This window comes from Pezoporus wallicus, unplaced genomic scaffold, assembly GCF_028554395.1.
Source record: "Pezoporus wallicus isolate ANWC-B61680 ecotype Strahan unplaced genomic scaffold, APGP_CSIRO_Pwel_v1 contig_3486, whole genome shotgun sequence".
NCBI lineage: Eukaryota > Metazoa > Chordata > Aves > Psittaciformes > Psittacidae > Pezoporus > Pezoporus wallicus.
The window spans coordinates 3109130-3134907 of NW_026642292.1; the positions used below are offsets into that span (position 1 = coordinate 3109130).

The following is a 25778-nucleotide window of genomic DNA, read 5'->3' on the forward strand; positions in this document are numbered from 1 at the left end:
GACAAGAACAGTCCAGCAACAAATCACCACCGCTACCGCCAACGACAACAATGATAAGGGAAAATAACAAGGGAAGAGAATAACGATACCACCGGCCAAGAAGACTAGTTCCACCCGGAAGCCCCGTGTCCTTCCGGGTAACTCCCAGTCACCCCCCACCCCGGCCATGACGTGCTGTGGTATGGAATACCTCCCTGGCTAGCCCGAGTCAGGCGCCCCATCTCTGCTTCCTCCCGGCCCCCCCTCCTCCCTGGCAGAGCATGAGCCTCACAAAGTCCTTGGTCAGGGTAAACATCACTTAGCAACAACTGAAAACATCGACTTCACCAACACTGTTCTCAGGCTGGAAGTCAAAACACAGCACTGCACCAGCTAGCACAAAGGAAAAAAAAAAAAAAAACACATGACTGCTACTGCTGAACCCAGGACAGTGAGAGACAGTCCTGATCTAATTCTGTATCAGACACCTAGAAAATGAAAAGTCCTTTACCCAGAAATGGGCAAATGGGAAATGATCCAGAAATAAAAACGTCATCATCTGTGTACAAAGAGAAACAGCCCTGCAGAAGGGAGGATTTCCTGAGCTGCCAGCCGAGCAGAAGCATTGGTTTTGTGACCACAGAAGAGCAGAGAACAAATGAGCAAACCACAGAACTTCTCTGGGCTCTCCATACTGGGCTTCCAGAACCCAATTTTGAAGAGGCAGCAACAGCCCTGGGAAGAAGGCAGGGAATATAACTGCATCCAGTAATACACTCTGCTTATTTTCCTTCTATGACAGAAGGATTGGGAACCATAAACCTACCTTAAACAGCTCTCAGGCTGTGACACTGCACCTCATTTGGTTAGGTTTGTGATGACACCACAGGGTTTTTCATAGCACTCATCAGACTTTTGTCTCTAGGTACCAGAAATGCTTGTCTTCATAAGACAATCTCTGTGGCTTTTAATTTCTCTAAAGGACAAGAAAGGAAAGAAGTCATCTAGACCGATTTTGCAAGAAAATTAATGTAATGAGTTGATTACAGGAAGATAATTATATATTTAATTCCAGGCCACCTCGAAATGAAGCATGTTGTTTACCACATGTACTCTTCATTATGTGATCTATAGCTAAAGCTAACTGTCCCAACAGAGTTTAAACAACTACTGTTTCTTTATAATCAAGGATAAAGGGAAAATGAATTCTCCAATTAAATCAAAGCACAGTGGGATGAATGCTGGAATTGGAAGAAGAAACTGCCCGTACAAACTTAAAATTTTCAGTCCCCTTGAGAGTACTGTGCTAGAGAAGTTCATTGTTACAAACCAGCCTGTGGGCTAGTGCCCAAGCCAGATGTACTGCATGCCCTTTGCATGCCAGCCAAGCAGTAACTTATGGGCAGAGCAGTCCCTAGACCTGTGCCTACTGCTAGAATGATTCTGATCACTGGTATTTTTCCTTTTTTAAGAACCTGTTGACATCTTTTTACTTGCATCAGATGTTTCTACAGATAGTAGTAAGGTACACCTAAGCTCCTGCTACATGCTCTGCTGAGCTAGTAGGTAGGGAGAAGCTAGTAGATAGGGAATACTCAACAGCACAACATTTCACTGCCATGGCTACAGGTCCAGGTTGAATCCAGTTCACATCTTAAGGAGTGCAGAGAAGAGCCTGGATCTGTCTTCATCTGTTCCATGTAAGTCATTCTCATTCTCTGCATCACACCTGAAGCAGGGTAGATTTAACAAGGAAAAGAGACTTGTTGGTGACAAGACTGTCTTCCACTTAATTGGGATGCAAAATTAATTGAGCTATAATCCAGTGTGCTCTAAGCATACTTTAGTTCTTATGAAATCATAAAACTTGCCTGGGTCTGAACACATCATTACCTCAAAAAGTAAAAGGAAGTACACGGACTGCAGACATTAATGATCCAGAAAAATAAGTTGCTGGAGGCCTCAGAAGACCCATATATAAAAGGCCTGGGTTTTTTGGATAATCTCTACACAAGAAGAGACTTTGAGAGAAAACCAGTGACAGCCATCCACAGTCTACTGATGCCTCTGTAAATCCTAATCACCAAAGCTGTTTGAAAACAACCTGTAGCACAACACTATAGATCCAATAAAAGAGGCACAAGATGTGGCTGATGCAAACTTAGTACAGTACAAAGTAAGTTTTGCTATTTATACTTAGCAAATTATAATCTCAAATACCTTAATAAAACCTTTTTTCTATACAAAGAATTGAACCCTGTATTCACATACGCTCTGATAAAGTTGAGATAAAAGTTGCCACTGAGCAAGTTACAGCTTAGTTCATACAAGCTGTTTCCTTGCATCATCTGATATCTGTAGTTGAAGGACCACAAAAGGTGTCTGAAGGGATCTCTGGAGGTGTCCAGTTCATCCTCCCCCCTCGGAGCAGTGATGTTGCCAATGGGCTACCCACATGAGGCTTAGGTGTAAGAGTAGATGTAGAGTCTCAATCATGAAACATGATTTTTTCATGACTGACACTCTACCATTTCTTTTGATAACCTGTGCCAGTGCTGCCCTATTTGCCTTAAAAAGATGTTTTTTTCTTGTGTCCAGCCCAAGTTTCCTAAAATACAACTTCTAACCATTCCTGCTGCCTTTTTCTTACCATCTGCTACTACCAAGGGTTTGGTTCCACTGTCTTTGTAACTCTCCTTCAAATAATTGAAGTCTACAGTTAGACCCACTCCCCTTTAGTCTCCTCTATGCCACATGGAAGGACCCCGGGACCCACAACATTTCCCTGTAGATCACGTGCCCTGAGCCCCTGACTTTCCTTGCTAGCCCTCTTCAGCACCTCTTCCTATTTCAGGTGGCACACTACTCTCTCTGCTAGTTCTTTTACAAACAGGATGCCAACAACAAATGGACTACTGGATAACAGTTCCTAAACACACTAGATCCATCAGATCCACTTAAATCCACTGGATACTAGGCTGTGGAGTTTTTTACAGTGTTTCCTAAATAAAATAATTTTTCCTCCCCTCTACATCACAATAAAACAAAAGCAGTAGTTTTGTGAGGTGCAGAATGAATGTTCCATGGTTCCCTATGGACTTATGTTCCTGAAACGTTGTGAGCTCTCATTGAAGCTTTTCTTCCAGCTGAGCATTTGTGATTTTACCCACATGATCTCTCTGGTGTTTACTACATGCACACTGTACCCTTTTCCAAAATCAGGTTATTTACAGGGTCCTCTAACTGGCTACATTCTGAACCTGCAAGAACTTAAGTAGCTGTGAAATTTATGCCATTTCCCAAATTTAACTGAAATAGACCAACAGGTTTCAAAGTTACTGGATTGGAATGTGAGGACAGGTTAACACATGCACAAAGCATGAGAACATAAGCCTTATTCCCTTAGGAAGGCTCAAAACCCTACTTTTATGTTCTTCATGCAGACTTGTCTGGACTTTTGAAGCACATCCTGCTCTAAGGGGTTTTGCTCTTGGCGTCCCAGTCAAGAGAGGAACAATCTAGGGTATCAGAATAATTCTAACCCAGTGAGCATCATCCCCATCCAGTTCCTGCATTTTAAGTGTCTTACCCCTTTTAGGAGGAGTGACTATGCACAGAGATTTTGAACAGGTTAATCAGCTAAATGCTTATCTCTCCAAGATAGTAAATTAGTGTCTGGAGTACAGCAGGGAGCCAGATGCGACTTTTATTTGCAGGTAGGGCTTGTATTTAGATAGGCATCAGAGAAGGTATCTACCACTTCCACTACACTGGGGGACAAGGAGAGAGGGAATGAAGTCTGGAAAACTCTGCAGTAGCTTTTCCTCTCTGCAGAACAGAGGAGAAGCTTATTCTTCCAGGCAATGAAGGTTTTAACTGTTTTAACTTTTGGAGATACTTTCCATCTCAATTTTCACAAATCAGCAGGGACTATTCTGTCCCTGACATTTCCCCATGTGTAGTGAACTCTCCCCTGAGCTTTCCTGTGTAGCCTTTCCCTTTTTGTGTCTGTATTCACACATCTTAGCACTGAGGTTGTGCCCTCCTTTACCATCACTCAATGTTAATTTCCTTATTTGAAGTATGCAGTGCTGCTGGCTGGGCTGAAGGAGGTCCCTTGCCATCCAGCTTTTCTCACCTGTTTCATGATCTCAAAGCTCTTCCAAAAGGTAGGTCAGGGCCATTGCCTCCATAAGGCCAGAAGCAAGGGCAATTTATACCAAAGTGTGGCGAAACTGAAGTAGAAGGTAAGGTGGCACTCATACTTAGGTGTGGATTTGGCACTTACAGTTTCGTGGTGGACTTGGCTGTGTTAGGTTTATGGTTGGACTCAGTGATCTCATAGGTCTTTTCCAACCTAAATGATTTCATGATTCTATGATGTACAACAAAACATTCTCCAAATATTCTTGTTGAAACATTGTATAGAGAATAAAAAAAAGTCAGCCTAGAAGACATACTGCTTCTTTCTTCTCTGATGTTGAGAAGTCAGTACTTTACCTTTGCTTTTAGCTTCCTTCTAGGTGAATTTAAAACTCATTCTGTATTTACTGAGGCAGGCCAGATAAGTCAATAAAGGCCTTGGCTTTCTAGAGGTGATCATATCACCAGTCATTTCTTCTCTGTTCTGCACTAAGGGCTTAGATAAGAAGGGTTTGGTTTTGTTTTCTTTTCCCTTAATGGATAGGTTTCTTAATTAGGACAGGGGAAAAATGACTGCAGCAAATTAAAACCAAAATGAGGTAGCAAAGAGGAGGATCTGGAGGGGAGGGGGACAATCAGAGACAGCTATCGATTTTGAAATGATGGAGGAGCCAAAGGAGAGCACGTAACTTGGAAAGGAGACTCATCTTTCAAAGCCCTGTTCTTGCTTAAAACCAATCAGTCCAGGCAGAGGTGTCAGTTGTTGTTGAAGCTCTGGCATTAGCTTTGTTTTCAGACAGAATTCAAATTTTGGGAAGACTCACAGGTTCGTAAGAGGATGGCTCCTTAAGCAGATCTTCAGATTGTGGAGCTAGGAGTCATGGGATAGGGCGGAACACAGGAAATCTGAGTGGAGCATTGAGAAATTCTTAGTAGGCAGTGGTAAAAAAAAAAACAACCAAAAAACAACAACAAACATTTGGGAATAGTTTCTTCCAAGGACAAAGAAAAGTGTCCTTGCTGACAGGAAAGCCAGGCAGAGGAAAGGCAGCAAATATACACTGAATATGGGAAAAGCACCAAGATGTAACACCATTCTCACTCCCATTTGTTGCATAGCAGGTCCCATCTTTTCTAGAGCAGAGAGAATTAATCTGGCATCATCTTGCCTTGTCTGAGTGTCTGATGTAGAGCTTTCTGCCACTCTAGTCAGCACACTTTCATACAGACAGGCATCTTCCCCCTTGGCTTTTCAGACAGCATTCCTCTAAGATTAAAGTCAGATGTTAGTCTGACCTTTTGTGAAATATAGCCAGCCCTGGAAAGAACACCACCAATCTTGTAATGACTGTTTGTCAGCTTATTTTCATTGCTGTGACGAAACCTAACTTTGCAAATTGCTGATTGTCAGATGTCTATGAGAGGGGGTTAGGAAGATTTTTAGCTGCACTACTACAAATAATTTGAAGCCATTCTAAACCTGGCCAAATGCTATGTGCAAATAAGCTCCTTTTCAGCCCAGAGAGCTGAAAACATGCCATAGATCCTTTCAAAGCAAAGGGTTTGTTCCACCATGTAGGAGACCTTTCTTCTATTCTTCACACTGACATTGTTCTATCATCATAATGCTGATGACAAAATGACATCTCTTTTGCTCCCTGTAGGACTGGCAGTTTGTAGGCAGTAGCATGTCCTTGTTCACAGTCCCTTTTTCACCCTCACTTTCTCTTGCCTCCAAGCAATCCTAGAACAAGTGTAACAAAAATCTCTTTTCCCTGCCACCACCTCTTGTCTTTGTAGCTCAGATGCTGCCACGTTGCCTGTTCCCTGCCTGAATCCCGACTGGGGGCAACATGTGTAATTAGCTGGCAAAGAACACTACATTGTCTCCTAACACCCTACCCTTACTTGACAACAGCAGGAGCTCCCCTCTCCAACAACTGTTTCTGTGGCTGCTCCTGCCATTGAGAGCTGCTGCTGGATGTCAAACATGAGCATAGGGATATGATCTCCTCCAAGCCCTTCCTGGCCCAATGCTGTGATTGTACTCCAAGAGAGATCCAAGTCTGGCACGCTGTTTTGACGCTTCAGCACTTACCTGGGCTGAAGATGTGACCAGTTTGCAGACATCTCCTGGCTTGTGCAGGGGTGTTAGGCAACAAGGCAAGTCTGTATAATCTTATTACTATCCTTGTCTAATCCACTAGCACTTCTTCCCTTCCTGTAGGACAAAATGATAAGAGATAAATTAAAGAAGGATCCCTGGTGAGCAAGCATAAAGAAGTGAAGATATAAAACACTCTTTCTGATGCCTGTGGCCTACCCACTCCTGCCCATAACTGCAAGCATCATCGCACACTGTTCTGGAATGGCAGAGGCTGCTCAGTGCTGAAGGCTGCAATCCCTGGCTCCAGAGATATTTAATACTTCCTTTCCCTGGAATTTACACAAGAAATGCTGGATTTATAGGTGACATGGAGCCTCCTGAAAAACCATGGGTACCATAAGGGGAGTTAAGTATGCAGGTACCCAGGGTTTCATTCACTGAATAATATTTTCTATACAGAAAAGTGGGAAAGAGAGAAACATTAGTCACTTACTTGCTTAACTGAGACCTAATAGGCAAGGTCAGTGCTCAGCCAAGAATAGATAGTAGAAGTCTCCCATGATGTATTTTTGTGACGAGAAGTTCATAGCACACAGACTGATCTATTATTGGGCTTCACTATGAAAAAAATTAACTACCATGACTGTGCAAATTAGCAAATCTCTGCTGTATGGAGATTGCTTCACCTCTACTGAAGTGCACCTATTTGTTCTTTTGCCAGCCCTCTGCAAGATGACAATACCTGCTTGTCAGTGTCTAGCATGCTTTTCTGTGCTTTAAACAAAAAACATTAAAGGGAAAAGATGAGTACTCAAGGGAAGATGCTGCAATGGCCAGTTTGGTGAGGAAAAGCACCGGACCTTTACCTTGAGCTGTGTTCTGCATGTCTGCAGTTACAGTAAAGCAGAAGCGACATGATGACCCACCTGCTGGCCTGCAGCACCTCTCTGGTCTCCTGTGGCACTTCAACCTATGGGACCAGCGTGACCATCTACTTGGTTTGTTCTTTCCAGCTTTTGCATATGTGTTTGTACAGCATTCATCAGTGTTCCTCCCGAAGCCAAGCATTTCCAAATATGTAAGGCCACGAAGCCTTTTCTCCTTCAAGTTTTCCCCATGGACTACAAAGCAATCATCTCCCTAAACTTCTAACTGAGAACACAGGAGAGCTATGATTTGTATGGCCTCAGGGGCCCCTAAGCACTAAACCTAGGGAGCTGTTGAAAGAAATAAGTCCTCTGAAGATGAAAGGAGTAAGGTCTCTGAAGATGAAAGGAGTAAGGTCTCTGAGAACACACCTTAGCTCCTGTGGTACCTGAAAGATGCAGCTGTACTTTTTTTGCCAAGTGCTACAGCACAGGACATGCTCTGATCCAGCTGAGCAAGAACAGAAAACATACTCCATGTGGGCATTAACAACAAGTGTGAATACACTAGGTGCAAGGAAGCTTTATGTTACAATTTGCACATTTTCCTTCTGTCTATCCTTGGAATCTTGCAGTACCTATTGCTGTTGAGCTCCAAGCTTCTGGTGATGCTAGGGTTGAAGTTGTTCTCTGTGATGCTTCCTAAAACACCTCTCTTGCAGTGCGGGTGTGAGCTCTTCCAACAGACAGCTCTCTGCACATGCCTAAGAACTGGCAACTGGCTCAGCCTTCACTGTTCCTGAAGACACTGTGTGGACACAGGAGCAAGAACCAAATGTATCATAGTAATTCAAACCACATCCATTCTGTCTTTGCAGCCACGAGCATATGAGGTACCAAGACAGTGGCCCCCTTCTGCTGAAAGATGGTGTATGCAAAACCCACCCCACATCCCAGCATCTACCACTTTCCCATTCTAGAGAGAGGTCAGCGTGGTCCTTACCCATTCCCAAAAGAGGGAGAGTGAGTTTGGGGCTTTTAGATTAAGACAGAAACATTATTGCCTGGGAGCCTGGCATCTGTCAGGGAGAGAGAGTGCGGTCGCCATGGTAATTCTTTGCCTCATTTACTGCAAAGTAACCTCCTGTTACATGCAGCCATTCTCAGCACATCTGCCCTACACACAGCACAGGCTGGGCACTGCCTGTGTATCCACATAAAGAGCAAGCCCCTGCCCACAGCCACGCACACACACTCTTACATTCCCTGCTGTGCAACACCCTTGTCCATATGTGATACACAACATGTATGTGTTGAGCAATGCACATTCCCTCAGCTCTCTCCCATTCATATCAAACATACCTCTAGATAACCAGCCAGGGTTACAGTCCCTGCTCCCACAACTATAGGTCCCTCTGCTGCAGGCATAAGATGTTTTAGAAGCACATGATAATGCATACTCAGCCAGCCACCAAAAGACGCACCCACCCTGTCTCCCCCAGCCTTGCCACAAGACCTGCCTACAGCTCTTGTACAGTTTATTCCTGGATGCATTTTGTTTCCATGCTGTGGCATGAACAAGGAATAAATTCAGCTCTGCCTCATTCATTTTCCTCTGTTTATGCCACTAAGAAAAAAATACCCCTGAGAGGCAGATCTGTAACAAGTGACTGTGCCTCTCCACAGTGCCATCTCACAGGAAGCTGGTGGTCAGGTCATTGGGTGCTTCTGACTGGACCCTGCTGCTCACATTTCTTCGTAGGTAACTAGAGGAAATCAATCTCAATTCCATTTCTCCTCAAAGCACCCTGTGGGTTCTTGCCAGAGGGCTCAGCTCCCTGCTGATAGAAGGGAAACAGAAATCCAGAACTGCAGTGACTGATTTTATAGCATAGCAGAAGCACAACAGATAGGGGCCCTGAGCTGAGTCCCTAACTCCTCTGCTACACAACAGCAGATATCACCTTGTATCAAAAGATGAAACTCAGCTCCCACTTAGGCCACTAGACACAATCTCCCAAGCTACCAATGTCACATCAGGTTCCCTCAGCAATTCCAAAAGGCGCTGGTGTGATTAGCGTTTGGGTAGTGTTACCAGGGTGGGCACAGACCTGCCTGCAGTCAGGCCAGGTGGCAAGTAGAAGCTCCTCAGCCACACATATATGACATCTCCAACTAACAGGGCCCATGGGAGCTAGCAGGCATAGATCCGGTGGAGCCTCAAGTTCCCACATTGCATGGTGCAAATGACTTTTCTGCCTCTTGCTGTGGTGAGTTTTAACAAAAATGTAGCAAAGGCAGTCAGTCAGGGATGGCCCTGATCTACATGAGGGTTACAGTCACCTGAGTCTGACCGGGTTGCTAACAATCGAGTACTACTTATTACTGCTGCAAGTGGCCTATGGAATGTGCTGAGAAGGGCTTCAGGTGAAAGGTCTCCTTTAGAGAGCTGGCAGGGATGCCTGTCCATATCCTTTTGGACCCACTCTCCTCTTCGTAAATGTTTCAAGCTCACCTTGCTGCCCTGCATCTCTGGACAAGGCAGCCTCAGTTATTGCAGGACTAGTCACGCTTGCACATCTCATCCTCCTCCATCTCAGGGAAGTGACAGGCACCTTCCCGCCCCTGCTCCCCTCTCTTCCCATCCCCATCATCACTACCTACCTGCCTGCTTGGCTGTGGCTGAGCTCAGGTGCCTCTGGAGGAACAGGCCCTGCTTTTAGCCCTGCACAGGAGGTGGGACCCAGGCAGAGTCCATGCTGCTGGTAGAGCCCACCACCAACCCAGCTGGGGTTGCTCCCGTCTGAGAAAGATACCTGATGCCTGAGCACACACTTCCCTCTTATGGCCATGCCCGATACAGCAGCTACCCAGGGCTCCAGCATCTTCCCTGGAAATGTGATTTTGCTGTGAATAGTGCCATTTCCCATAGTTGCCTCTTACACTCGTAGGGCACAGACATCTCTCCAGTGCACCTGGGTGTCAGGCCAGCTGCGCCGCCATGCCGCCCTGTTTGGCTGATGTTGATCACCACACACACAATGTGAGCTGTGTGAGCGGGAAAGACAACTCAAACTCCTGGTATGTGTCCTGCCAACTGCATCACACTGTCTGTCTGATGTAAGCCCAAGTACCCATTCCTGGTCCTGGGGCAGATTTCCGCTATGGCAGGGCACTGCCTCTAACATCTTTCTTTTCCTCAAGTTAATAATGGCTTTTACTGACTTTGATTTCAAAGGGAAAGTTTTAAACTACCTAGTTATGGGTAGTTGAAGATTCTGTTTCTCTCTCACCCCATTGCACTACATGTCAAAGCCTCTCTCTCTTCTGTTCAAATAATAACTTTGCGAAGAGGAGTGGCAGCAGCCTTCTGCTTTCCTGTACTGACCTTTTTCTCTAGACTGAGCTTCAGGTAGCTAGTTCTTTCTGTGCTCCCATCACCCCTAATACAAAATTTATAATGCAGGTTATTATACTGCACAGAAGGGGTAGTTTCCCCTTACATCTGATCTATGGCCACCTTCCCCTAGCCACCAGGTCAGGTCAGTTCAGTTCACTGAACTGAGGGAAAACTAGTTAATTTTCTATAAGGTAATTTTCAGTGAGTTGAACTGACTCACTCTACAGGTAGAAGGCTGAGAAAACAAACCAAACTCCTTTAGCCATGTGTTTCATCATCTTCCTTCATACAGTTCTTATAAAGAGGAGGGAGGCAGGAGAATGAGAACCTGCAAAACTGTGCTTGGTACCTGAAAGGAAACAAACTGCTCCTTCCTTCCTTCTCCAAACTAAGGTTTGGTCACTGCTCAGGTACTAGAGTATTATCCTCACCATTTCTCTTCTTCTGTATGGTTTGCTGTCTTCTCATGTGCCACCTTTGTTAGTAGCATCAGTAAGGGATGAAACCAAAACTATCCACAAAGACATTTTAAAGGGAAGACACATTTTAAAAGGACTTGCCCAGTCTACTGCAGTACCAACAATGTTGTCAGAAGCAGCAACAGCTCTGGTCCTCCTTGAAGCTAGCCACAGCAGCCTGGTTGTGCTCTGCCAGACTCGGTGCTCTTTCCCAGAGCTTCTCAAAGCGCTCTGCAGCCGTTGATAAAGCGAGACCACATCTGCTCTGAACCTGTTTGCCAGGGTACTGATGGGAGGAGGGTTTGGGGTCACTTCCATAGTGTCAAAAGTTGTAGCCCCAGATCCTCAAAAGTATTTAAGCAACAAAAAAAGAAGTTAGGAATTAAAATACCATGGGGCTCTGTGTCCTAATGAGGATGCAGTTATATTGGTATTCAATGTTTTCGCTGATACAGCTGATAGTGCTTAGAAAAGTTCTGCTCAAAAAAAAGAGCCCTATTCTGCTGACATAAGCTGCCTGCACACAAGGAGGGCTTCACTGGTATAACAGTGCTGCTACAGCGATTTCACATGCATTTACATGTAAATGAGGGCTTTGTTTATACCGCACAGATGCAGCCTTTCACTTCCTCCTGTTGGGGAGGGGAGGGTAATGGTCTCCCTACTCTCATTTTATGAGCTAAGAAAGCAAGTCACAAACAAAATGAGCTCATTGGCTCAATATCGCTCAACATGGCTGGCAGAAATGACAGAGACATCGGTCATAGGTTACAGCCACAGGACTTTCTTCACTGTTAAGAGACAGGGAGACAAATGAGAGTCACTAAATAGGAGCCTCATCAGGTCAACTACACAAGGTCAAATCCCTGATGTGTTTGAGACAGAGGGGCTAGTAATGAATGCACTAGGGAGTCCTAGGGGACTGAGGTGTGTATAAATGCATAAAGCATTGCCAGAAAGGAACTGAACTTAAAGGAAGTTCTTACTACCCTGTTTCATCAGTTGCCAAGCTAAGCAGCAATAGGCATGGAGTGACAATGAATGTCCACGGAGAATGAACATGAAAGCTGAATCCATACAGGTGGTTAATAACATATCACAGGAACCAAAAATGAGATCAGAAGCTACTGCGATTACCTTGCTGCAAATCACTGCTGCCCAAGTAAATATGCACTGAATGTACCTCCATTCTGCCAATACTCCTGTATCTTGACCACAGACTTGGCCAGGCCATACTTCAATGAAAAAAAGACTACATAAGCCAAGAAAGATAAAATAATTGATACCATCTCAGCTACTTATTCCTAAACTTCCATCTGGAGACCAGTAACAAGTGGTGTCCCTCAGGGATCAGTGTTGGGATCGGTCTTGTTCAACATCTTTGTCGCTGACATGGACAGAGGGATTGAGTGCACCCTCAGCAAGTTTGCCGATGACACCAAGCTTTGTGGTTCGGATGATAGGCTGGAGGGAAGGAATGACATCCAGAGGGACCTTGACACACTTGTGAGGTGGGCTGATGTCAACCTCATGAAGTTTAACCATGCCAGGTGCAAGGTCCTACACCTGGGTCAGAGCAATCCCAGGCACAGCTACAGGTTGGGCAAAGAAGAGATTCAGAGCAGCCCTGTGCAGAAGGACTTGGGGGTGTTGGTCAATGAGAAAATGAACATGAGCCGGCAGTGTGCGCTTGCAGCCCAGAAAGCCAACCGTATCCTGGGCTTTATCAAAAGGAGTGTGACCAGCAGGTCGAAGGAGGTGATCCTGCCCCTCTACTCTGCTCTCGTGAGACCTCACTTGGGAGTATTGTGTGCAGTTCTGGTGTCCTCAACATAAAAAACACATGGAACTGTTGGAACAAGTCCAGAGAAGGGACACGAGGATGATCATGGGACTGGAGCACCTCCTGTATGAAGACAAGCTGAGAAAGTTGGGGCTGTTCAGCCTGGAGAAGAGAAGGCTGAGTAGAGACCTCATAGCAGCCTTCCAGTATCTGAAGGGGGCCTACAAGGATGCCAGAGAGGGACTCTTCATCAAGGACTGTAGCAATAGGACAAGGGGTAATGGCTTTACAGTTAAACAGGGGAAGTTCAGGTTAGATATAAGGAAGAAGTTCTTTACTGTAATGGTGGTGAGGCACTGGAATGGGTTGCCCAGGGAAGCTGTGAATGCTCCATCCGTGGCAGTGTTCAAAGCCAGGTTGGATAGAGTCTTGGGTGAGATGGTTTAGTGTGAGGTGTCCCTGCCCATGGCAGGGGGGTTGGAACTAGATGATCTTAAGGTCCTTTCCAACCCTAACTATTCTATGATTCTGTGATTCTAAACTTGCCTCTTCTGCTCTACTAAACCACATATCTGACACAGATACAAGGTGAAATGCATGGCAGGACCAAACTCAACATTTTTGCTAGAAAAGTTTTAATCTATATCAGCTTCTCTCAGTGGCAACTACAAGGGTTCCTGGAGCTACAGCCTTTTTTTTTTGTCCCACAGTGTCAGTAAGTGACCTGTTGAGTTACCTCATCATACGGTTCCAGTGCAATGGCATAAAGAAAGATTCAAAACTCAGTCTCCAGAAAAAAGCAGGTGCTGTCATGGGCTGGGTGAAATATAACGGAAGTGATTAGCTGTTAATGCTGGCCTTAAGTTGGTTATAAGATACAGTCTAGCTCCATTGCAGAGAAACAGTGATCTCCATTCTAAAACACTGCTCCAGTCACTGCCCAAATGAGAGGCAAACACCCAGAAATTTGAACTGGGGGGAGGGGACAGGGACAGACATGGACATGACTCTGAGTACTGTTTTGCATGGGAGTCTTGGGGACAAGGGACGTGAGGAAAATCAGATAAAGCATAGAGAAGAAGGCTCCAGACAAAGCTAAGACAATACTGGTAGTCAGCCCTGACTGAAACCTGGAGAAAAATAGCTCTTTGGTACTGGCTGAAAGAAGGCTGGAGCCACGAGCAAGGAAATATCTTGCTGCTTGATCCCCTCACACCATTGGAAACATAATCTTATACATATCTTGTAACTCAATAAACAAACAAATAAATAAATAAATAAAGTAAATACAGTTACTTCCTTCCTTCCTAACTGAAGGATTAAACTTTTGGCTAGCTGTATGTATCAAAATGAGTAACAGCCACAGGTGGTTAAATCAATCTGTCATTAATCCCGTCCATCACACAGGACTTCCTCCCATGCTCTGTTCTGCTGGCCAAACCCCTGATCCTACACGTATCATCCCAGCCCCTCTTACATCTCTGTTTTCTTGTGGCTCATCAGACCCCTATTCACATGCATCTTTCAGCCGATAGCATATCCTCTCAGGCCTTTTGTGTCCTGACCTCTTTCACGCTTCACCACAAAAACGTTATGCAAGCCTGGCTGGTTTCTCCAGGCAAACGCACTGAACAGCGAAGTTTGTCATATTTACAGATTCTGGTCCAAATCAGTGCCCAGAAATAGGTTCAGTCAAGGCTTCATTGCAAAAAAAGAGGGGAAAATAGTCTGAACAGTCTTATTAGCATTGTACAGTTTTAGAGGTTAAGTTATTTCCAGAACAATATTATTCTCCAAGCCAGTGAAAAAGAAGCTGTGGTGAGCCTAGAACTGTAGTATTCACAGCGGGAAGTGTTAAGGACAGGGAGGGTCTCTCCTGGAGCAGAAACACAATTCTCAAGTTTAGCTAAATTTAAGCCAACCAACTCCATTATTTAGAAATATGTACCTGCCTCCCCTTGCCTTTTCCAGAAGGAAGCAATCTGCTGTAGGCATTCATGGCTTACATACTTATCAAGATCTGCTGAGGACAAATGATGGGCATTTCTACACCAAACTAACCAACCTTCCAAACATTGCTCCCTCTCATGAGCCATGCCAAGGCCTCTCCAGCTTTCCATGAAGTTTTGCTAGCAGCTTGACAAATTCTCATGGGACACCCAGCTAGCTAGCTGCTTTCTTCAACAGCTGCGACGTCTCCAAAGAGCTTTCCACACTCCTGCTAATTTTTCTATGCTTCAGGCAGGCATTCTGCCATTCAGTCCTAAGCTATAAACCAAGGTTCACTGCTCCCCTGGAGTAATTTCCCAGCATACTCCTTGCACTTTCAGTGCTAGGTTGCTGTAACTGTTAAACAGGGAACAGAAACAACGCTCACCTGACAGCACTGCATTGGACTGTCCAAACTGTAGCTTTTTCAATTACACTTTCAGCACTTCAGCCTGCACCTGGAGACTGAAGGTGAAGAAAGGCACCAGAAGAACATAGACTGCTCCTCTCAGAGCAGCATGCCTGCTATTAACTGCCTTGAATGCAACAGAGGGGCCACTGCTTATTCTGTCTCTGCATTGCAAATATAAAAGTCAAAGGCTTGGGTTTATTTCTGACTACAGCCATCTTGAGACTTTCCATCAAGAATCTCTGGGTAGCTGGCATCATTCACATACTCAATTTTGTCTCAGTTGCCTACGCTCTCCTTTCTTGAAGGAAATTCTTCCCCTCGGCCACATCTCAGTGATGAGTTCTGATTATCTTTTATCAGTGAAGAAGGCCCTTGTTCTCTCTGTTTGGGATACTGGAGCAGAATTTTTTTCTGCTACACTTCTCTGCCCCAGTGGTTATGCAATAAACCCTTCCTGAATTTGCCCTTCTGCTGTCTGCAAACTTCACAACTCTACTCTGTGATCCCCAGACCTATGAATGGTAATAGTACCCACTGACTCATGTCGATGACGTAAGCTCTCTGTTGATACGAGCCTGCTGTGCAGCAATCCCTGCCTGTTTGACTTGTTACTTATGGTCCACTCTTCCTTTTGACTCATTATATATATTTTCTTACCCAGTCCTTTGCTTAACTCAGTTGACTGAGTAAGGCAATTTGCTCTGCCAGCTCACAGGAATAGTATACATGGAACCTAGAAGGAAACTTCAATCCGGAATGATGCTGTTTTGAGTTTGTTTTGCTCTTGTTTTGCAACTGCATAGTCCAGAGGCAGAAGCTGCAGCCTCCTGTGTACATGGGTGTCTCGTGTGTCACACAGAGCCATCCATATCAGAGCTGCCAGCGGGTGCAACTTCAGGAGCTCTGTGACGTGTGCTTGGTGTGGCCTGTGGCAGCAGCTGTGTCCTGGGATGGCACCTCCATGCCAGACTTGTCTCCATGGATATCCCAGAGTCTTCTGTTACTGCAGCCCCAGGGTGAGTATGGCCTTCCCTGCCCCTGTGCTGCACTAGAAGGGGCCTGATGCCCCTCAAACACGAGGTCCCACACTAAGGCCAGGGTGGGTCCTGGCAACACAATGAGGTCCCATGTGTAGGGGAGCACTGCAGCCATGGTGTGAGACTGCCCGGTCCTGCACAAGTTAACCAGGGGGTCCCTTAATGTTTTTTTCTTCCCATTTACTAAACTAGTACTAAAACCATTGCACTGTAAGTGTTTGTGCTAGTTGGGTTTAAGGACAGATGAAGTAACCAGTCTGCAGGGTTTGGACTCTAAACAGGTAACACAGCAGTGAGATCCACTGCCTGGCAAGTGAAGCAGCTTATCCTCTCTAGAAGGCATTAGCAGAGGAAACTTCTCTGCATGCAGGTGGGCAGGGAGTGGAGGGTGATGCCTCATACATGCCCTGTGAGTGTAGGCTGGTGGACCATCTGCACACCATGGCAAAACTGGTCTGTATAATTCAATCCAGTCCATTCAGATGGAGAGGAGATGGGAGGAAAATGCCAACAGCCAACTATGGTTAAAAAAAATCCTACAAAAAAGGTACTGCGGTATGTGGTCCCCTAGTACATTTCTCACTCATTTGCTCACTCATTTCCTTTTTTCATGATAACATTTGTTCATTCCTCATAGATTCTGCAAAAGCCCTCCCCTCCTTATGTAGAAAAAGCTCAACAGCACCTGTCTCTTCTCCACCAGCACTCCTAACTGTACTCAATCAAGTCCACTTGCACAAGCACCCAAATGCTAAACAGGGGTATTCGCAGCTTTGACTACTAGGTCCTTCCTAGCAACACCCGTCTCTTCCATAGTCCCCATCCTGCAACATGAGAGAGGGGACGCAGCCCATCCCATCTTAGCTGATGGCTCTGTCTCACTGCGTACCGAAACCAGGTGAAGAAAGAATGCTTCTTAGGCAAGTCCACACCTGCTTTAGTGGCAGTCAAGAAAAGGGAGCGGCCATAGACAGCAAGAAAGGAACAAAGTCTCACACCCAGCCTGTGCTTGTTACCCCTGAGCCAATGTTTGTACCCCTCATTACAAAAACCCTCTTGTCCAAAGGTGACCCAGAGATATGGAGCGTACTGGACACATACTGCTGCCTACAAATACGCTAAAATCAGGCTATGAAGCTCTCCCAAGACTTCTGGAGAGAATAAAAATGCCTTTCACAGAAACTAATCCACTTTTGTTAGGAACTCCATGTTCGTATCAAATTTGCAATGAGATCTGTGACTGAAGCTCCAAAATGTGACTGTAATACAGAAAAATAATTATCAATAGTAGCAAATCAGAAGAGACCATTTTCTTACATTCACCTGCTTAGACCTGTTAACTTCCCTTGTGTTAAATGAGCTTTGTTTTTATTGTTTCAAGTTACATTCTAAGAAACAGCACAGCCCTTCTCTCTCAATCGCACTGGAGAAAACAAAGGTCATACTCCTCCATCTCTTCAGTATGTGATTAAACACATTTGGCTGTTTCCTTCTACCAGTTAACACTCCTGCAACTCAAAAACCTCTAGATGTGTTCCTTTTCCCACTCCCTCACCAAGATGTATACAAGTTGTACAATAGCACACACATCCAGATGCTTTGTGGTTTGCAGAGCACCCTTCCTCTCATGTTGTCTGTGTGACATCTGGAAACTTAAACTTTATTAATGTTGGTAACATCTGCCCCTGAACTAAACACAGTGCTTAGTTCACCCAGTCTTTGAATGAAGTATGTATTTCCAAACCATACTCAAATTCATGGCCAAATATGATTTTTAAACACAGCCATGGGCAGAGTTAACAGACTGGCAGCTTCAGTTGTCAGGGATAGTGGCTCAGCAAGGCAGCCAAGCATGCACCAATCTTTAAGCAGGACTTTAAATCCTATTGACTCAAGTTCTGCCTGGAGCTTGTCTAGAGCATTTCCTATTAGGTCCTTCAGTACCCAGGCGTACTTGAGCCAAGACACACCTCTCCCATGTCGATCCTAGGCACAAAGGGCTTTGCAATAATTCGGTCTGACCTCCTAACCCACCATTCAGGGTTTCACTCAGAGGTTCTCCTGCCAACTTGCGGTGGGTTAGTTACTTCAGCGTTCACACAGCCCATCATGACACAGCCCGAAGCCTGTGTGTCCTGGAGCAACCCCTACAGCCTTGAAAAGAACTACTTCAGTCATCAGCTCCCTCGACTCTACACAGGGAGGGCAGCAGAGAGGCTCACCTGCTACCTCACCCCACCCTGGTCCTCTCCTTGCTCCAGCGACTGGGGTGTCCTAAAGAAAAGGCCGCCTCCAGTCACAGAAACGGCACCAGCCCGCGCCGCTGCCCACGCCGCACCAGAGAAAGCGCTTACGGGCGCACCAGGACCCTCCCTCACACGCTCGGCGCCCCGCACCGGCACTGCCCCAGCCGGAGCCACCACAACCAGACAGCCCTCAGCCCGGCCGTTGCCCCCTCCCATTGGCTGCTACCTCAGCCACGCAACCTGCCCCCCTGGCTCAACCACGTTCCCGGCTGGACAACGTTCAGCTCCTTTGCCCCTCCTTACCCCCTGGCTCTGATTGGCATGATTGGCTATCTTATCTCGGCGTCCGCCGCCAGCCTCGCACGCGCGCCGATGCGTCGTTACAGAGCCCATCCCCGAGCGTGACGTACCTGCTGGTGATTGGGGCAAGCGGCAGCTCGCGCTTCCGGTGCGGTGCGGCGCGGCAGGGCGGGGGTGGCGGAGCGGGCGCAGCGGAGCCGGCGGGATGGAGCGGCGCGGGCGGGCTGCGGTGGTGGCGGGTGCACAGCCCCGCGCTAACGGCTGCAGCGGCGCAGGCCACGGCACGCTCCCAAACGGCTACGTGCGCGGTCTTCCCGCGCCCGACACACAGGTATGCGTGCGCACGGGCGCCCTCCGCCTCACGGGTGGGGCCGGCACCTGGGAGGGTGTGTGGTTTCCTCGGGGACTCCGGTGGCGGGAAGAACTTGTGGGGCCGGCTGCGGTGCGGCCGCGGGCTGTCCTCGGCGCTTTCTTCCAGGCGCTGCCCCCTTGCTGCCTGTGGGAGCCGGCAGTGCCCCCGGCGCGCCGGGGAGCTACGGGAGCTTGCGGCTGCCCCCACTCGCCGCGGCTGCAGGCGGGCTTCGGGAAGCCACTGAGCCGCCGCTGTTGGAATGTTCGGTACAGCTTTGCTGGCCGGTGGGATCGAGCTTGTGCCCTGCGGCCCTGCGGTGGGGTGAGAGGGCGGCGGGTAGCGCCTTGGTCACGAGCGTGCCGCGGAGGGTGTTTGTTCGCCAGGCTGGCCCTCGAGTCACTCTTGTGTGTTTACCACAAGGCTTTCGGTTTTGTTGTTTAGCAGCAGAGCTTTAAACTTAAAGCTCACTACAACATAATAGGTCTGTGCTTTCAAATAAAAGGTTTTAGCAGTCCTTCATTATTGCTTTATTGTTACAGGTGTGATGCACAGGGGTACAAGTAGCCTTGTTAGGGGCTTCCTGTACAGCATAGTTAAAGGTTGATGTAGCACTTCCCATCTAGCTGTATTGTCACCTTGTGATGCGAGTGTCTATCTGTGCTTTCAGACTTATGTTTGTGTCTCTGCAAAACACCAAAATTTTTTGTTACAGTGTAAGGAACATAATGGCTGTCATTGAGGCAAGCCTAACTGTATGGAATAAGTTGTGTTTCCTTGGACACCTAAAGCTGCTTGAGAAGAGCCTTCCTCCATGTCATCTGTCCTGTTGCTCCATGTTTTTCCAGTGTAGGTTTTTGCAGTCACTGTGTGAACCACATTGAGAACTGATGCAGGGTAAAACTAAACTTCCTCCTGGACCCACCAGGACACTTACCTCATTTCTTTCACTGGATGGATGTTCATAGTCTTGCCCTGGCATTTGGGAAGTAATAGCACAGTGTTGGGAGTGAACAGATGGAGGAAGAAGGTGCAGTACTTTGGCAGCAGTGTCACCTTGTACTGGTTTGTGGAGCTATAGCACTGGTAGTCTGGCCTTGCAAACACCAAGCATTGCTGACTATAAAACCATAAGCGTAAATCTTTGCACTAAGACCAGGCATGGTGATGGTGAGCATTCTTCTGCAAGTGGTGCTTCTTCCCTGTCCCCCGTAGTGCTTTTAAAGAAGGAGGTCTGATTACCATTGTGCTTTTCTGCTTCTGAAGAACAGAGAAGTTGGGGTAGGGAAGTTCTTCCTCAAGGATTTTTCAGCTGTATCTGGAGAACATGGGAGATGCAGCACATGAATAGCAAAGCCATCTGTGTCAAACTGAGGAAGCTTAAAAATCTTGATGTTTTATGAGACATTCTAGTCAGTCAGTAGCTTGTGAGTAATACTATGCCCAAATATGTGTTGAAAGCCTGAGGTGTTTGAGGTAACTATTTCTAAAGTGGGAAAAGGTTCATTGGCTTTTTGCTAAGATTTCTTAGAACCACTTCTCAAAAGTGTAGCAGCATTGGCAGAGGATGCACGAAGAGTGTAAGAAATTTTTGTATCTTTCTGGCTTTGTATTTTTTTATTTTTGTATCTTTCTGTATCTTGGTGGTCAAGCAGAAGTTTATAATTAGGAGTCTTGCATTTGTTTCACTATAATTTTATGTGGGCCAGCTTGCTAGCTTTCAAAATAAGGTTCTAAACATTAGAACGTGACTGGAAGAAGAGAGTGTTTAGGTGTATTTGCTAGCAAAGATATAGTTGCTGGTGTATCACAGATTTGGCCACTTGGATTGGCCTTTTGGCTTTAGAATTTTGGTTGTTGCTCCTTTGCACAGAAGGAAAAAATGTTAATGCTTACCATGTGTTGAATATATTTGTCTGTGTATGTATGTACCACATACAGTGCTTGAGAATCTGCAAGTGAAGTAATCAAGTACCAAAAAGGAGGGAGCTTTTCCTACTTCGGAGAATAAAAGAGAAAAGTAAAGGTGAGGAGGGGAAAAGGTGCTTTTAAAAGAAAGTCCTTGAGGGAAGTAGGAGGCAAGAAGAGATCTAGATAAAATAAATATATTGATGGGAAGAGGAGGGAAAAGAAAAAACATTGGTATAAAGAAGTGTTGCACTGGCAACTTATCTGGAAAAGCCTGGAGCTTGTGAGAGGATAGCTTAGAGACAGGGTATTACATCACTGTGCCCTCTGGTAGGGCTTGGTAGTGGAGGAATTTTTAACTGTGTGAAAAGAGGAGTCTGCCCCTACCTAGGATATCCCTGCTGTGGTTAGCTGAGTAAGTTTTGTGGTTTTGGGGGGAAGGGTAGCTGGGTTTGTGTTTTGATTTGTTCTTTTTTTTTTTTTTTTACCCTAAATTGTTCTTATGACAGACTTCAGGCTTTCATTACAAATCCTTCTACAGGGACTGGTATTTAACATAGCATGAGCTCTTCATTGTTATTCCAGCATGAGCAGTAATCAATGTATGGGTTCAAAACTGATTTAATATTTTGTGTAATAGTGCACTATGTAGGATGAAAGCATGACATCTCAAAGGGTATTGTCATGGGGAAATAAGCACAGCCAGGAGAAAGCAAGCAAGTCTACGTAGAAGAACAGTGAAGTTACCTCTTCAGGTTCTGCGTGATTCTATTTTGTATGCCTTTCTGGTCTGTTGGAGAGAGTGTTGAGAGAGAGTTTGAGAGTTCAGTAGAAAAACAGTATTCAGGATCTATCTTGACACTTGTGGGAATAATAAAGAGTGCAAGGAAAATTGCTTTTTCTTTCTGCAATGCAATTTTAAACTGGAATGTATTTCACTGTTGCAGTGCTTTGCTCTGAAGCAAATGGCTAATGGTTTTCTAATATTGCATCTGAAAAAAAATTCTTGCTAAAACTATGGAGATTGGGGCATCTTTAATGGGACAAGGTGTCCTTATTTTCTATGATAACTTATTGGAATCTACCTATTATTGTGAATATATTTTTAGTAATATTATTTTTTTTGGCTTTTTAATTGAGCTTCTCAACTTAGAATGGTTTTGTTATGCCTCTGGAAGTTGAAGAAGAAATCATATCAAACTGAAAAAAAAATTAAATTGGAATATAGGTTTTAGATATCAAGTTCTTAATTTCTGTTGTGTGTGGTATTTCCCAGCCAGATAACAAATTTTAGTTTCCTTCGTGTTTCTAGGAAGTCTACAAATGCCATACTGTAGCAATCTCCAGATAGCTTATTGCGTCTTTGCCTTTTGTAAATGTCTAATACTACTTCCTCAGGAAGACAACGAATAGTTTGGTTGAAGAGAGTGGGAGGACCGTGGGATTTGCATTCCTTTAAAACTGTCACAAATCTTCAATTCTTACAGCTTAAAACAGGCAGCATAGATTTTCAAATTTTTTCAGTTTTTTTTTTTTTAGTGTGTACATACTAAAACCAGCTTGTGTGGTCCTGTGATTTGTGTTTGGGTGTTTAGAGAGAGCGCAATCCTACTGTTTGTAGGCTCATCTGATGAGATACATCAAGATGCATGGGCGTGATAGCTTCATCTTGATTTTATAGATGCTTTTGCTGGAATTAAGGTTACTATAGTTTCTTCGGGAAAGCATAATTATAATGATGAGGGCAACAAGGATTGGAAGCTTTTCTTGTTATAGTGAATTAATGATAGTGGTGTGAATAAGCCCTTGTTTCAGGTAAAGTTTGGGATGAGATAAAGATGTTAAATAACGTTGAGGACAGAATTGTTTTGGTTTTGCGTTTTTTTTTTTTTTTTTCCCCACATCTGCATACAAAATTAAAATGCAGACATTTCTGGTAAAAAGAAATAACAATTTATCCCAAAGAACTGAATTTCATGAATTTATCCATGAGGAAGTGATCTCTCTCACTTACTCAGCATTTGTGAGACTGCATCTTGTGTATCATGCCCAGTTTTGAGATCACCAGAAAGATGCTGACATAGACATGTGAATCTGTGACTCCAGTAGGGATCCCAAGCAAAAGGTGGGACTGAGGGGACCTGAGTTTATTCAACCTTAGGAAGAGAAGGCTCAGCTAGCTGTCTGGAGCCAGATTTTTGGAAGTGTGTAGCAATAGCATAAGAAGCAACAGGTCTAATTTGGAAGAATGGAAAATTTTAATTACTTACAGGGAAAATAAGTCTCCTGTGAGAGTGGTAAAATAGTGGAAGAGGTTGTGTCCTGGGTTCAGCTGTAACAGAGAAGTTGTGCAACTTCCATCCTTGGAGGAGGTCAAGACTAGATGAGATATGTCTGTCAGCAGCCTGCTGTAATTAGACTTGCTTTGACCTGCGAGTTGGAGGTGTTGACCACTGGAGTCCCCTTCCAACCCTGGTTATTCCATGGTTACGGATATGAACTTGTGGATTGCAGGAGGGTTTGCTCATGTGTAGACATTAGCATTTAATTCCCAAACCTACATAAAAATGTGTGCCTTGAGGCTTGTAGCGTGTACTCTGAGGCTTGCATCAGACCTGAGGAAAGAAATTATTACTTTGTGCCTCTTGCTTGGCTTTTTGATTACTGACACAATAAATACAGTCAATGTAAAACTGAAGTGAGCAGGAAATTGGCTGACCCAGAAAGACTGATCTCTGTCAGATGTTTTAATTTATAAAACTCTTATTTCTGAAACTGTGTACCTGTGCATGAAAATACTTTTCTAATATTAAATTCAATTATAAAAGACTATAAGCCTTTGTGGGAAAAATAGCTGTGTAGCATTTTGGGTTTTTTTTTTTGGCTAGGTGAATATTTGAGACCACAGTATTAAATTAGTAGATGTAGTGCCAGTGAGAGTTTGTGTATCTATCCTAGTATGCAAACAAACACCCATGGTAGTTGCTGATATGACTAACTTCTCTTAGATTTGATTATGTGCTACTGAGAAGTCAGTTTGGATAAAGTGTGAAAATCTTTCACTAATATTGGGACTGCCATTTCAAATTTAACTGCTGATAAGCCTTAAATGCTATAATTGTTACAAATGTATGCAAGTTCACTTTTTGTTATTATAACTACTTGAATTATAGGTCATATTGTGTTTTCCTGTCTTAATCATACAGCAGAAATGTTGTTTTCCTAAATGTCATGCTTTCAATTTGTTGGGGCTGGGGGGAACTTAATTATCTATTGACTTCAGTTTATCTTGGAGGAACATAAAACATTGGGCCAGCTTCAGTGAGGTAAAAAATAAAAAAAGTTGTTTTTTTGTTTTTTTTGTTTCTTTTAATTCATTAGGAAAGCACTCCTAGAAAAATAACCGTAATAACCAAAATAACTTCCCAGGGAAGTGGTGAAATCACTATCCGTGGAGGTGTTCAAAGAATGTGGAGATGAGGCCCTTAGTGACATGTTTGAGTGGTGGACTTTGCAGTCCTGAGGTAAAGGTTGGACTTGATCTTAAAGGTCTTCCCAAACCCAACCAACCAACAAAAAAAAAAGAGGTACAAAAAACCCACAACAACAAACCCCAAACAACACTTAAACATTATGAAGATTTCCACTTTTTGTGTAGGTGTAGCAAGTGCATCTTAACAAAGGAAGACATAATTTGTTGGGAGCTACTAGTTGCAAATCAAAATATTTGACAGTGCCTGTCAACAAGAGCAAATGTGTACATAGGAATACACTCCAGTGTTGAAGTCTGGTTTGTAAAACAACTTTCCCCTTTTTTAGGGAAAGAAAAAAAAAAGTGTAAACTGTGATTCAAATCATTTCATTCCAATTTTGGTACTAAATACTTGGTCCTTTTACCCATGCAGCAGTCTGAGATCTGAAGTCTCAGAGCAAAGCAGTACAAGGGAAAGGGCTGTAGGTGACAGTAACATTACTACAGAATAACCTAGCAGCTTAGAGCAGTTGCCTGTGTGGAGTTTTCACTGCTGTAGTTTCTGTAGTGCTGATTCCTGTCATCCTTTAGAGTAAATGTGACCAGTTTTGAGAGTGGAGGCGTATCCTAGAGCAGAGGTGTATTCTGTGTTTTTCCATTTTATTCCATATAGTTGGCAGGAATCTTCAATGAAAACAAGCAACTCATGAAAGTGGTTTTGCATGTTACTTTTTTTTTTTTTTGCCTTTTTTTTTTAAAAAAAAAAGGCCAAAAAAAAGGCTGCTAGTAGAATTTCTGCAGTATGTGTGGTGTGTGGCAAGGGGAAGCTACAAATTTTTAACAAGCATTTAGCAAGGTTGTACTTCAGCATAAATAATCCTTTCAAGGTGTTTACCTGAAGTCTGCTCAGTTCATCTTACTTTGTTCTTTCTGGCAGCATGAAATGAAACACAGTGTTCAGGTTTTCCTGGGGGAGCACCATAAACAGTGTTCTTACTGTGCACTGTGCGTGTTGCACTTGTAGCATCTTCTCTCCTTAAAGTATATGCCTGCCATGCAAGGTATATACCCAGATGCCTGTGATAAATCCTGTGTGTTGCCTGCAGCAGAATCTGCAAATGTTCCTGTGTTCAAGCATGGCTTCTGTCTTCTTACGAAACTTCACCCTCTCTAATGATTTGGAAGTTAAGCTTGGTTCCCTTCAGTCTGAGAGTGTTTGGCTTCTTGTGTGCTCCTTTGCATCTACCGATTTCTACCATGCTGACTTTGTTTAGGATGAGTTCTTATACAACTTGTCTGCTGACACAGGTATAGCAAATACACTGAAAC

At 44.6% G+C, this 25778-nt stretch overlaps 1 protein-coding gene and 1 long non-coding RNA gene across 3 annotated transcripts in view; one reads left to right on the top strand and one right to left on the bottom strand.

Annotated features, from left to right (window-relative positions):
• Positions 1–1560: 1560 nt before the first annotated feature.
• Positions 1561–14919, bottom strand: LOC130609581 (uncharacterized). 2 transcript variants are annotated; one of them, XR_008974816.1, is made up of 3 exons: positions 14743–14919; positions 6221–6343; positions 1561–1708 (listed from the first exon to the last, which is right to left on the bottom strand). It is a non-coding gene; the product is annotated as an uncharacterized LOC130609581 (long non-coding RNA). The 2 variants fall into 2 exon arrangements; XR_008974817.1 differs by having other exon boundaries at positions 14685–14919.
• A 4006-nt stretch (positions 14920–18925) lies between these two features.
• SPTLC2 (serine palmitoyltransferase long chain base subunit 2) overlaps positions 18926–25778 on the top strand; it is a 79005-nt gene continuing 72152 nt past the window's right edge. The window contains exon 1 of the mRNA XM_057428550.1: positions 18926–19051. Within this exon, the coding sequence (XP_057284533.1) occupies positions 18926–19051 (126 nt within the window). The remainder of the gene's footprint in view (positions 19052–25778) is intronic.